We start from the raw sequence: 14,263 nt of genomic DNA, 5'->3' as shown, positions 1-14,263 counted from the left end.
GGGGGGTGGGAGGATGGGTTAGCCTGGTGATGGGTATTGAGGAGGGCACATTCTGCATGGAGCACTGGGTGTTATGCACAAACAATGAATCATGGAACACTATATCTAAAACTAATGATGTAATGTATGGGGATTAACATAACAATAAAAAAATTAAAAAAAAAAAAGAAACCGCCAGGAATAAACTGACAAATTGATGGAGGCACAGTGTGGACAAAGGGGAGACAAAAACTCCAGGGGGTGTGGGGGGGCACATTTTTGTGACTTTTACCTCCAGGAGCTCTACCAGTTTCTCACGGTAAAGATCAAAGAAAAATCTCCTCAGGCTTCCAGCTGGGAAAAGGTAGCTGTTTTGAAAATACGTCAGGAGTCCTTTGTTCTTAACAAGGTCTGCCCTCAAGAGAAACTATTATACCAGAACCTAACCCATTAGGTTTTATCAGAACCTAACCAACTTGTGGAAAAGGAACTAGCCACCTCCAGCTCCCTCCAGCCATTCCACGCCACCTAACTGGGGAGGCAAATCTGAGAAGCACTGTGATAGTCACCAGCCCACGGACACATGTTCACTAAAAGACTGAGAACTAATCAAAGGTCCACAGAACGTTTCTCACCCTACATCTCACCACTATACCACTAAAGGCCTATTTTCCACAGTTCCTTTTACCTAGGATATCATATTTGGCTTTCAACAAAAAATTACAAGGCATACTAAAAGGCAAAAGACACCGTCTGAAGAAACAGAGCAAGCATCAGAACCAGACTCAGACATGGCAGAGATGTTGGAATTATTAGACTGGGAATTTAAGACAACACCCAAGAACAGATGGGCAATTTAAGCAGCGAGATGGAAATGCTAACCAAGAATCAAGAAGAAATGCTAGGGATCAAAAACAGTGTAACAGAAATGAAGAACCGCCTTTGGTGGGCTCATTAGTAGACTGGGTAGGGCTGAAGAAAGAACCTCTGACCTGACAAGAGGAACTTCCAAAATTGAAAAGCAAAGAGGAAAAAAAGACTAAAAAAACCAGAACGGAACAGAATATCCAAAACTGTGTTACAACTACAAAAGGTGTAAAATACACATAATAGGGATACCAGAACAAGAGAGAAAGGAACAGAAGAAATATTTGAAGCAGTAATGACTGAGAATTTTGCCAAATTAATCAGACACCACACCAAAACCACAAATATGGGAAGCTCAGAGAACAAAGGCAGGATAAATGTCAAGATGAAACCGCTTAAAAGCATAAAGCTGAACAAAAATCAAAATGGTTGCACTAATGCTTCAGTGAAGCTCAATTTTTTTATTTTTCAAAGATTTTTATTTATTTATTTGACACAGAGAGAGAGAGACAGAGAGAGAGGGAACACAAGCAGGAGGAGTGGGAGAGGGAGAAGCAGGCTTCCCGCTGAGCAGGGAGCCCGATGCGGGGCTCCATCCCAGGACCCTGGGATCATGACCTGAGCCCAAGGCAGATGTTTAACCAACTGAGTCACCCAGGCGCCCTGAAGTTCGATTTTAAAGTCACCTTGTTCCTCTCTTGCACAACCACTCCTCTTCCCTTTCTAGCCTTTTGTTTCAGGAACCCGGTACTATCCTGAAGACATGTCCAATGAGGCTGGCAGCACATACACAATTCTGTCAAAACCAGCTAGATCCTGTATTTCCCCATAAAACCCCCACCCCCTCCTCGGGACCGGCTTGCAGTTTTGAAGGCCTTAGCCTGCAGCAGCCTCCTCTGCCTGGCAAAGCAATAAGCTATTGTTCCTTTTTATCCCAACTCTGTCTTTGTGTTGTACTTGGCTCTGAAGCACAGAGGTTAGTGGTTTTTGACAACAACTCGGCATATAAGACACCTGTGACCGAAGGAGAAGCTCTGTCAAACGAGATAAATGAGATAAAAAAAAAAACTTTTAAATGCACAAATAGAATTAAAGATTGGAAACGAAGACAAAATTCTGAAAGCTTCCAGGGTGTGGGAGAATAAAACAGGAGACTACCTAGAAAGAAACAAGAATAAGACCAACAGTGAGGCTCTCAGCAGCAACACTATATGCAAGATGATAATGGAGTAATAATTTCAAAATGTGGAAGGAAAAAATAAAACTACAATTTTATATCCAGCTATGCAATCATTTAAATGCAAGAGTACAATGAAGATAATCTTAGGCATACAGGTATTCAAAATTAATCTCAAAAAGACCGTATTTTAAAAAACTGTTGGGGCGCCTGGGTGGCTCAGTCGTTAAGCGTCTGCCTTCGGCTCAGGTCATGATCCCAGGGTCCTGGGATTGAGCCCGGCATCGGGCTCCCTGCTCAGCGGGAAGCCTCCTTCTCCCTCTCCCTCTCCCCCTGCTTGTGTTCCCTCTCTCACTGTGTCTCTTGCTGTCAAATAAAAAAATAAATTCTTAAAAAATAAATAAAAATAAAAAACTGTTAAAGGAAGTAGTCTAACAAAAAATTAATCTAGGAAGAAATGATGGGAAATAAGAGTAAACAATTTAGTGAGGTTTACTGTTATCTAAATAAACAGTACAAAAGAAAAAAGACAGATAAGAGCATGCAAAAATATTCTGTTTGGAAGAAAGACCACATGATAATATTAAAAAATTAACAGAGAAAAAGAAATATATGTCGTAAGTTAGGACCTACAAAAAGAATAAAAATAGAGCATGTAACTTTCTTTATAGCAAAGAATCAACTTCATATACACTATTTTCTCTGACCACAACACAATCTGATTAGAAATTAAATCAATTACTAAAAGAGACCTTAAAAGTTCCTACATATCTAAAAACCAAAAAAAAAAAAAAAAAAAAAAGCAAAAAGCACTAAGTCAGTCGGATTACAGAGGAAATAATGAGAAAAATTACAAACTGCTAAGTACTGATTGATAATAAGCTCTCATCATTTCAAAAGTCCTAATTCATAGCTAAAGCAGTATTACAGGGACATTTATAGCTATGACTGTATTTATCAGAAAACAGTAAGGAGTATGGATTGAACAGGTGCACTGATAGCTGCTCCCCTGTGTAACTGCATTAAAATGATACTAAAATTCCAGGTGAGGATGGGGGATTAATCACACAATTTTATCCCCTCCCAAACCCATTAAAACTATAGAATCAGACTTAAAAAAAAAAAAGAGAGAGAAGCATACAAAAATAGCAAGATCAGGGGAAGAAACATCTGGGAAGCAGATGGACAAATACTAACTGCTTTAAAGCCAAAATTCCAAGCTGGCTTTGGGTAAGGTGAGAACCAGGCCAATCTGTACTGCAGCATCCTCCTAAAACCTGGGGGCAGCACCAGACTCCTCTGGAGCTGGGAAAAAACGAGGCAGTAGAATAAGGAGCAGGTAAAAGCTGTGTGCACTGCAGTTCGATCCCCAAACCCTCATCCCCCTGCTGCCGGGTGGCTGCCTCCCCATAGATGTCTGGATGTCCCATCTCTAGAGAAGGTGTAACCGGCTCTCCGGAGGGGCAGCTCCTGTGGCACGGAGGTATGAGTCCCACAAGTTGAAAGCTAGGGTCCCCCTGCCCCTAGGAGGTAACCAGGGTTCCAAGACTGGAAGACTGACTGGCCCGGGGGAAAGACCCCCAAGGAAGAGACAGTGGGGGTCTACATCAAAGGATGCTCCCAGATAATGGGTCTGGACATAGAGATCCAGGTTGAGCCTCGTTTTCCCTCAGAATAGGAAAGCACCACTCCAGTACTGCTCAGATGTCTCTCAGCTTTACCCAACGCTGGCTTGGGATTTTGGCTTAAGTTCAAGGCCTTTCGGACATGTAAGGTCTCCCAAGTTTACTTCCCAGGCAGCTTTCCTCCAGAAGCCACTAAGAATGCGCTCCATGAAAGCAAGGGGGTAAACCTACAAAAAGGTGAAGCTGCGGCACAGGAAACTAAAGATTCAATACAGAGGAAGGGCGAGTGAGTCTCCAGTGAAGGGAGGTCCCTGGACCACTACTGAGTGACAAGTGTCACTCGAGGGGCAGGCACACTGAGGCCATCATCTTAAGTCCCTGCTGCAGCACATCATCTTTTATTTAGTTTTGTCATTTTATTTTTTTCATCGTAAGTGCCCTCCTTAATCCCCATCCCCTGTTTCCACCTTCCCTCCACCTCCTTCCCCTCTGGCAACCAGCAGCTTGTTCTCTATAATTAAGAGTCTGTTTCTTGATTTATCTTTTTTTTTCCCCCTTCATTTGTTTCTTAAATTCCATGTATGAGTGAAATTGTATGGTATTTGTCTTTCTCTGACTTATTTTGCTTAGCATTATACTCTCTGGCTCCATCCATATTGTTGCAAATGGCAAGATGTCATTCTTTTTTACAGCTGAGTAATATTCCGTTGTGTATGTGTATTTATATACATATATATGTATATACATATATATATATAAAACCCATCTTCTTTACCCACTCATCTATTGATGGACACCTGGGCTGCTTCTGTAGTTTGGCTATTGTAAGTAATGCTGCAATAAACACAGGGGTACATATATCCCTCTGAGTTCATGTATTTGTATTTTTTGGGTAAATACTGGACCATCTATTAAACCCAGGGAGTTGTAGCCCAGAATCTCATCAGTGCTCAGATGGGTATCACCATGTACTCTCAGACTCCTCTACTCCCTCCATGCCCACTCCCTGGATCAGCAAAGGACACTCTGACCTCCTACAAGCCAGAGGGAAGCACATCAGTTGGGAGGCAGGAAATAGAGGGCCCCACTGCCCCTGCCCAGATTTCTGCCACTCTGTGTGATATACGCTGCAGCCCTGCCTGATGCTCAGACTGTGGTAAGCCTTACGTTTCCTAGGACTGCCTAATGACCTTGAACACTGACTTCTCCAGAAAGGGGTCATAGAAGCTGCAGCCAGAACATGACTGTGTGAGTTTCCTGGGGCTGCCATATCTATGGCCCACAAACCTGGTGGCTTAAATAACAAACTTATTCTTCCACAGCTCTAGAGGCCAGAAGTCAGAAATCAAGGGGTCAAGCAGGGCCATGCTCTCTCTGAATATTCTAAGGAAGAATCTGCTCCATGTTTTTTCGTACTTCTTGGTGATGCCAGCAATTCTTGGTGTCCCTTAGCTTATAGACACATTGCTCTGCCCCAGCCATCACATGGTAGTCTCCCTGGGTCTGTGTCTCTTCTCCTCTTCTTATAAGGACACCAGTCATATTGGATTAAGTGCCCACCCTGCTCCAGTGTGACCTCATCCTAACTAATTACATCTGCAAAGGCCCTATTTCCAAACAAGGTCACACTCACAGGTACCAGGGACGAAAATGTCAATACATCCTTTGGGGGGGCACAATTCACTCTGTAACAATGACCCAGAGAGACTGCTCAGCTTACCCTCTCCTGGAAGTCTCCCTCTAATAGTGGCAAAGTCCTTACAGAGCTAGATGGGTGCCTCCTACTTAGCTTTTTTAAAACTAAAAGTGACATAAAAAAACTCAGAGTGGCTCCCTCTGGCGGGGGGGGGGGAGTGGAGGGGGGAGGAAGCAGTACACAGAATTTCCATTGTGCTTGTAATGTTCTGTTTCTTTCTTTCTTTTTTAAGATTTTATTTATTTGACACAGAGAGAGAGATAGAGAGCACAAGCAGGGGGAGCAGCAGGCAGAGGGAGAGGGAGAAGCAGGTTCCCCGCCTCTTAACCCAAGAGATAGATACAAAAGCATTTATTTTATTAATCTATAAACTATACTGATATGTTCTACGTATTCTTCTATAGTTATAGGACACATTTCGCAATTTAAAAAGTTAAGTATAGGGATTAAAAAGACAAACCCAAAAGAACAAAGAAAAGGTGAGGAGAGATGACTGCAACGAAAGTGGATGAGTAAGGACAAACGGCTGAGACCAGAGAGCCAGAGCCTAAGGCAGCAGTGAAGATAGGCCAGGAGCAGAATGATTTACAGGCAGAGCCTCAGAAAAGACAGCAAAGCAACGGGTCCTGCTAATACTGAGAGTGGGCAAGAGGACTATGGACTGAGAGTCTCTTTACTTAAGAGGCTAAAGCCTCCAATTACCTCTCCACTGCCCACATCCAAAAACAATCTTTCCCTCCATGGGCAGAAGGCTAGACTGTCTGGAGAAGCTCGGCAGAGATTCTGGACTATCGGACCTCGTGGCACAGCCAAGGGTGGGACTGAAAACAGGGAGCCTCAGGGAAGTTTGCCAGCTGAATGGTAGGCTCCCGGCCCTCCCTACTCACCCCTAGGGTGCAGGCCGGCAGGTCACTACCTCCCAGGACAGATAGAATATAGGAGGAAAAAAAAATTAAGGGATCCATCTAGAGTAGGGGTTGTCGGCAAACTATACCCCACAGGCCAGATCGGGCCTGTTGTAGTAAATGATGTGTCATTGGGACACAGCCACGCCCATCCATTATATCTTGCTCTCACACAACAGCGGAGTAGAGTAGCTGCAACTCAGACTGTGTGGCTGCAAAGCCAGAACCATCTACTGTCTGCCCCTTTACAGAAAGCCTGCCAACCCCTGGTCTAGAGGGTCCAATATCCAAATAATAGGTGTGTTCTAAAAAGACAGAAGAGAGAAAATAGAAGACAGGAAATGAAGAAGATGTTCCAGAATTCCAGGAGAGTGTCAAACTGAAAGGGCCCACACACCACATGGCCAACACAATGGAAGAAAAAGCCCCACACATGGTACATTACAGAATAAGATCAGAACACTGGCAGTATCAGCCCACTAGTTTCCAAAGAAGACAGAAAAATGTGCAAATAATCCAAATAGGCAATTCACCGGCAGAGAAACAACTAGGAAACATGAAAAATGTTTTAAACTCACCTGTAAACAAAGACATATAAATAAAAAATAAGACTTCACTTCACAGCCATCAGATTAGCAAAAGTAGTTAAAAGCTGCTTAGGACCAAGAGCTAGCAAAGATTCAGGAAAATAAGACCTCTCATTCCTGCTGTGGAAAGGTGTATTCTTTAAGTTCTGAGTGGAATTAATCATTCCCGGGAGCACTCACAGACCTGGATTCCTCTGGGTATTCTTGAGCAGCGATGACACGCACTCATCTACTCTTATGTGTGGTCTCCTACCTACACGGATGTTTACGTGTCCTCGGAGCCTGCTCAGCACATGGTCTGGCACATCCTATGCCCTCCACAAAAGTGTCACTCAGAGCTATGACACAAACCATGTGCAAACTCAGTACCCACCAAGGACTAGGAGAGACAAAGAAAATGTCAAGGCTCTGTCTTGAACACCCAAAAGGCAACAAACAAACCCAGATGTATTAAGGGGTATTCATAATGAACAGTTTCAAAACATAAAGCCCAGCAATTTTTGTATCTTTCTCCCTTGCTGTTTTCTCTCTCCCCCAGAATCACTCAGGAGTTTAAGCCCCAGCACAGCTGTGCCCACTCCATGGTGCTCCCTGCCCCACCTCCACTGCCCGCCCGAGTCTCACCTGGTATCGGTCAAGGATTCTGAAGTCCTGGCAGGTTGTTCTGTATGTGGCTTGTCCAGCTGGAAGCCTAGAAACTCCTCCTTCTTTGGCTCCATAAATCCCATCAACTAACAGAAGAGCAGCATTAACAACTTGATCCAAGTCAAAAAGTGGTAATCCTCTATCCCTTTTCGCTTGCCTGACAATCAATTTCCGCTTCAGTCTGCGAGCTTCCGGCGTCATGGCTACCGCACTGGGGCAAGCTTCCAGCCGCTTCAGGAGCAGCTTCTCCTCGTAGATGCTCACAGGGGTGTACTTGGGCCCTTTAGGCTTCCTGTCCTTCTCCAGCTGAGGCTTCCTCTTCTCTCGAGCCCTGGTTTGCAAAGATGTGTTGGAATCTGTGTCTTCACTGTCAATGTCCATCCTGTCGGGCTTCTCCTCCTCACTCTCTACCTCCTGCTTTATCTGCTCTGGTGCTCTGACCTTCTTTCTGCCCCCGACTACTGCCCCGGATGCTGCTGCCCCAGCGGGGGGTGGAACGTACTCCATCCCTGGGTCTATGACCCCATCGCCTTCCATCTCATCATCATCTGTGCAGAGCACAAGACAGTGTGATCAAGACTGAGGAAAGAAGAAATGTAGGGCACACTGCCCACGAGGTGAAAACACATGCATTATATCATGGCCCACACATAAAACCAAAGATGCAAGAAAGGCAGGTCTTACCATGAAACAAGGCTTGTGGTGGCATCACATCTGGAATCAGATCTGCTTCTGAAAGCAAGCTGGGTGTGGCCGAGTGAGAGGCGGGGGTCCCAGGGGCAGAGAAATCCAGAGATGGAGAAGGAGATGGGCTGGTCAGAGGGGTCCGGTCAGAGGAGCTCAAGGATGAGAAGTCGATCACTTCTCCTTTTTCTAGAATCACGTCTGGCCTGCGGCCACGGCTTATGAACTTCACCGGAGTCGAAGAAGTACTCCTGTCAAGAAAACCAGCCGCTTCCTTCTGGGCTCTCCTAATGTCCTTTGCTTCCTGAGTACGAGACCTTTTCTCTTTTAATTCCATGGCAGATTCCACAGGATTCCGACTCGCCCGTTTTCGAAGGCCCTCAACAGTAATGATGGGATCTAAAGTTGGTTTTGAGGCTGCCAGGAAAGAATAAATACCTAAATTTTAAAGAATAAATACCTCAGCTTTAGCTTCTTTTGCTAATTTATTATTGTGAACTTACCACCATGTTCAAAATAGAGAAATGTTCAATGAATGCCCTAAACTAAGACTTAGAGCTTTCTTAAGAAAAAAGGGATTATAACACAAATTTAAATGATTAAATGTTATCTTTTCCTTATTGAAATTGGTAAACATTAAAAGTTTAGTAATGCTCAGCAAGAATATGGGGAATGGGTATTTTCATGCCTTTCTAGTAAGGCACACATTTTATTACAACTTTTTGGAGGGTAATTTGGCAACACCAATTAAAATTCTGAATAAATAATGCCCTTCAATACAGCAACCTGTTTCCAGGAATTTATCACAAATAATTTACACACAAATGCGTACAACTGTAATATTGTTCAAAATAACAACAACGAGGTAGAAGTAACCAAAACATCCATCAACAGGGGAATGGCCTATTATATATCACCATATTAAGGCCACTCACTGGGATACAATGAAAAAAAGAAAAGAAGGTAGATCTACATGTACTGCTACGGAAAGATATCCAAGGTATCCTCGTAAGGGGAAGAGGGAATAAAGAACAGGTATTACAGTATGACTTTACTTATTTTTTCAATAAAAATGCTGAAATATGCAGAAATAACTTCCAAAAGCATTCACAAGAGATAGCAGTGGTTACTCTGGGGAGTGAAAAAGCGTAGGTGTAGGTGTGGGGGAGAGGGACACTGTCAGGCTTTCTACTTTTCAATACTATTTGATTTTTTTCTCAATTATATTTTAAAAATTTTAAAGCTCACTAAAACTTTTTAGATTAAAAAAATCTGATCAATGTGTGACTGTAAGGAGTTAATTTTTTTTTTTTTCAGTGTGAGAATGGCATCATAGTTAGGCTACAGAAGAGTTCTTATCTCCCAAAATTAACACACTGAGATGTTTTTTGTTTGTTTTAAGATTTTATTTATTTATTTATGAGAGAGAGAGAGCTCGCAAGAGAGCCCACGAGTGGGGGGAGGGGCAGAGGGAGAAGCAGGCTCCCAGCTGAGCAGGGAGCCTGATGTCGGACTCAATCCCAGGACCCTGGGATCATGACCTGAGTCAAAGGCAGACGCTTAACCGACTGAGCCACCCAGGTGCCCAGCATACTAAGATGTTTAAGAATTAAATGTTGATGCCTGGGATTTCCTTCTAAATAATCCAAGGGGTGGGATGGGTGGAGGGTTGGGGGAAAGCACCCAGGGATCTAAATAAAATGAGACTGCTAGCAGTTAACTGCTAAAGCGAGATGAAAGGTACATAGGGATTCATTACATTACTCTATTCATATTGGTGTATGTTTAAAAATTTCCATATTAAAAAGGTGTAAAACTAAATGAGATTGGAACTAGAGAACCTTTCAGATACCAAAGGAAATTTACACAACTCATAACTTGAATGCTCACCTTGGGAGCACACATACAACTGGCCACTTGATTAGGAAATGATCAAATATTTTTTGTATGGTATTTATTTATAGCACACACAAAATGTGTCATAATGAAATTGCCAGACGGAGTCACTCCAGAGAGGCAGATGGGCTATGCCCGGTACAAGCAGGATGTCTCGCAAGCTCACGCTTGCTTGGCTTCAGCCTGGTCAGCATGTCCTGCAGCACTCTCACAAGAGTACCTTTTACTTTCAGAGTCGAGGCAGACAGCTTCTCTCCTTCAGGCTTCATTGTTGGGGGCTTGTTGTGAACAAGCTTCCACCATCCTGGTTCTCCGAACTCCTGAGCACCCGAACGGAAGAACATCGGGCTTCCCACGCTGAGGCAACCTGCTACTGTGCTCCACCAAGTCGAAGTCTTTTTCCTGGACAGTCCAAGAATTTAAAAATTATTGGCTTTTCAATTCTCTCATTATGTAGAAAATATACTCTGTATACTCTAGGACTCAAAGCCTATGACACACTAGGGAACCTCCAATCTTGGAAGGAACAGAGCCTAATAGTCAAGAGAGAGGCTCTGGGGGCACCTGGGTGGCTCAGTCAGTTGAGCCTCTGACTCTTGGTTTCGGCTCAGGTCATGATCTGGGGGTCATGAGATTGTGCCCCACATGGGCTCTGTGCTCAGCAGGGAGTCTGCTTGAGATTCTCTTTCTCCCTCTTCCTCTACCCTTCTCCCTGCTCATGTGTGTTCTCTCTCTCTCTCTGAAAATAAATAAATAAATCTTTAAAAAAAAAAAAAAAAAAAGAGAGGCTCTGGAGCCTGTCTGGCTCTACCACCTTCTGGCTGCCTCAGTTTCTTCTTTAAAATCAGGATAACAAAGAACTTAGCTCATAAGGCTGCTATGGGGATTAAATGAAATAATTCACACAAAGCTCATAATAAAACACTTATCACAATCATCATGATTATGGAGTTCCACAGGCTAACTGAAGTGAACTTAAGTTGCTTTTATATGTGAATTAAACACAGCTCTCAGGAAAGCAAGCAAGAGAATCATTAGCCCTGGTAAACAGTTCATTTTACCCCAGGAGTCAGATGCACCTCTCAGTCTGCTCCTATTTGCCTGTACATAGAGTGGAATAAAACTATACAATATGTTCCACAAATAGAGTTGAACTCTGGGGGAATAACCAGCTTTGAAAAAAAAAAGAAGTATATAACAAAAACTTTAGATGATACGTAAAACGTCAACTATTCAGATTCCCATTGAAAATGCTTTTAAAGGCAACTATTGTATTTCCACCTTGAAAACATAATTACCAGAAATCCTGAAACACAGTCTCTCATAAGAAGACCAGCCTTAACAGTTGGAAAATATTGTTAGGGAGGCAAAAAGAAAAAAGCATTCTTATGGACAAAGATGTGCTAGAAAACAAAAACCACAAATATAAACTTTAATAGGCATGGGCACTCTCTGATGGGGATGATGACACCTTAGCTTCCGCCCCAGTGTTTTGGTCCCAGAGCATCTCTCCCACATTCACACCTTTTCCTAACCTTTCCAAACCCCACTCTTGCCCAAAGGATATTGTGGGGTGGGGAGACACGTTCCACTTGCTTTCTCACACAGCAGGTATGTTGGTCCAGCTGATGGTGTCCCTTCCCCAGGTCCCTCAGGCTCTGCTCACAGTAACTCCCACTCTCCTATTCTCAGATTCGCTTACTCTTTCTTCAGCCTGCTCAAACCTGCTTCTGAATCCCTGCAAGGAATTTTTCATTTCAGCTACTGTACTTTTCAGCTCCAAAATTTCTTTTTGGTTTCTTTTTAGGTTTTTAATCTCTCTGCTGATATTTCTATTTTGTTTAGACTTCATTTTCTTGACTTTCTCCACATCACTTCTTTGGGCATCTTTAACACAGTTGCTTAAAAGTCTTTGTCTGGGGGTGCCTGGGTGGCTCAGTTGGTTAAGCATCTGCCTTCCGCTGGAGTCATGATCCCGGGGTCCTGGGATCGAGCCCCGTGTCACGCTCCCTGCTCAGCAGGGAGCCTGCTTCTCTCTCGCCCTCTGCCTGCCGCTCCCCCTGCTTGTGCTCTCTCTCTCTCTGTCAAATGAATCAATAAAATCTTAAACATAAATAAATTAAAAAAATAAAAATAATAAATAAATAAATAAATAAATGTCTTTGGTAGATCTATCGGTACGTCGTTTTCAGGGACAGTTTCTGTTGGTTTATTGTTTTTTCCTTTGAATGGGCCATACTCTCCTGTTTCTTTGTATTCCTTGTAATTTTTTGTTGAAAACTGGATATTTGAATTTAAAACGTAGTAACTCTGGAAATCAGATTATTTTCCTTCCCTGAGGTTTAAGGGTTTTTGTTTTTCTGATTGTTGTAGGGTGTCTCTGTCTCAAAGATCAGTCCGAGGTAAAAAAAAAATTTAAGTTCTTCTCTGGTCATTCCCCTGGGCATACACGGTGACTTTCTAATTTCCTCTGTGTATGTGGTTACTTTTGATTGTCTCAGTTTTCGATGTCTGGCTCCAAAAAGGGGACAAAGGGAAAAATGAAGGCAGGGAGGAAAGTGCCGGCCTTTTAAGTCCCCTTGAAGTCATTGCAGCCAGAGGGAAAAAGGTCTACAACAATTCAGGGCAGGTGTAACCCACCTCTTCATATTCATTTCTGTGATCAGAAGCAGCAATCAGTGATCAGAGCAGATTCCTGATATTTGGAGGACAGGGTCCTTTTTGTCTACCCTGACTCCCACAAGCTGTGTATGAGCTGCTTTGGGAACAAGTGCACTGCTGGCTGCCACAGGGCTGAAAGGTGTGGAATGGGGAAATGTCACTGTGCTAAGAGCTGAAATCCACCAAAATCAATGCAATTTACCTTCCAAGCCTCCCCCTGGAAGTTGCAAGCCTTCAAAATAGACCCAGTGACCCAAAATAGTTACATCAGACAGATTCTGCCATTTCAACTGTTTTCTAGGTGGGGAGATACTTCTGGTGCTTCCTACTCTGCCCTCCCCCTAGAATCCTTGTCTTATCATTTAAAAATTTTTTAAATACTATGAATGTGTTTTATCATATTTCATCAAATGTAAGATTCATTGACTTTAAGATACACCATTTTATGTACAACAAAAAAAGAAAACTAGCCATCAGTTATGACACACTAGCCCTTACAAGATTGTATCCAGCTTGTATCCAGTTGTCAGAGATGTGAAAATTTAAAAATGTGTGCATCGTAAAAATCAATGAAATATGCTAATAGAGAAAAGTATTCAAAGTATTCTTCACTGGGGCGCCTGGGTGGCTCAGTCGTTGGGCGTCTGCCTTCAGCTCGGGTCATGATCCCAGGGTCCTGGGATCAAGCCCCACATCAGGCTGGCTCCCTGCTCCGCGGGAAGCCTGCTTCTCCCTCCCCCACTCCCCCTGCTTGTGTTCCCTCTCTGGCTGTGTCTCTCTGTCTAAATAAATAAATAAAATCTTTAAAAAACAAACAAAAAAAACCCAAAGTATTCTTCACTAATCAAAGATATACCTCCTATATACTAAAATTAATAGAACACTCTGTTAAACTACACTGGAATTAAAAAAAAAAAGTTACACCTAGAAAAATTCAAGGCCAGGATTATAAAAGCAGATTAAATGATCACACATACAAAGGCAATTAAGCTGCAGCAATTAATTAAAGCTTTTGTATCCGTTTAAACTTGTTTCCACAATAGGTACATAAAGTCATTTGAATAAACCTTTACCTATTTCAACTTTAGTAAAACATTAAAGGTATAAAAAGCAAAGCCTGTAAACATCCGAAAGAAAATGTATTCAAATCTTATACTTCATTACACAGTATACTATACTCTTAGATTCTATGACAAATGAGAAATGCCTATTGTTAAGAATTTAAAGAATGTTCTATGGATAGCAGAATTAAAATCTTCAGTAGCTATGAAAAAACTCTTAAATGTGCATGTCCTCTGCAGGCCGCTTCCCTGGGGCATAGTGATTCCGTGTATGTTCAGACACAGAGATGTGAGTATGTGGTGACTGCCTCTGGACAGGGGTTTCAGGTAGGTGGCTTTTCCAATCACGGATACTGACAGCAGTTCCCAAAGTGAAGGACAGCACTGAGGCAGGAAACTGAGTGACAAGGAATCACAGAGTGATTTTTTTTTTAGAGAGAGAGAGCGCACATGTGAGCTCGCAGGCGCAAGCAGGCAGGG

At 42.9% G+C, this 14,263-nt stretch overlaps 1 protein-coding gene across 1 annotated transcript in view; it reads right to left on the bottom strand.

Moving 5' to 3' along the window:
* KAT14 (lysine acetyltransferase 14) overlaps nt 1-14,263 on the bottom strand; it is a 34,604-nt gene that overhangs the window by 11,946 nt on the left and 8,395 nt on the right. The window contains exons 4-6 of the mRNA XM_032419556.1: nt 10,282-10,463; nt 8,166-8,582; nt 7,461-8,029 (exon numbers count right to left, since the gene is read on the bottom strand). Of these exons, the coding sequence (XP_032275447.1) occupies nt 7,461-8,029; nt 8,166-8,582; nt 10,282-10,463 (1,168 nt within the window). The remainder of the gene's footprint in view (nt 1-7,460; nt 8,030-8,165; nt 8,583-10,281; nt 10,464-14,263) is intronic.

The sequence above is a fragment of the Phoca vitulina genome, unplaced genomic scaffold (assembly GCF_004348235.1).
Source record: "Phoca vitulina isolate PV1807 unplaced genomic scaffold, GSC_HSeal_1.0 scaffold22, whole genome shotgun sequence".
Classification (NCBI taxonomy): domain Eukaryota; kingdom Metazoa; phylum Chordata; class Mammalia; order Carnivora; family Phocidae; genus Phoca; species Phoca vitulina.
Note: the sequence above shows the minus strand (reverse complement) of the source record. Positions and strands in the feature narration are given on the sequence as shown.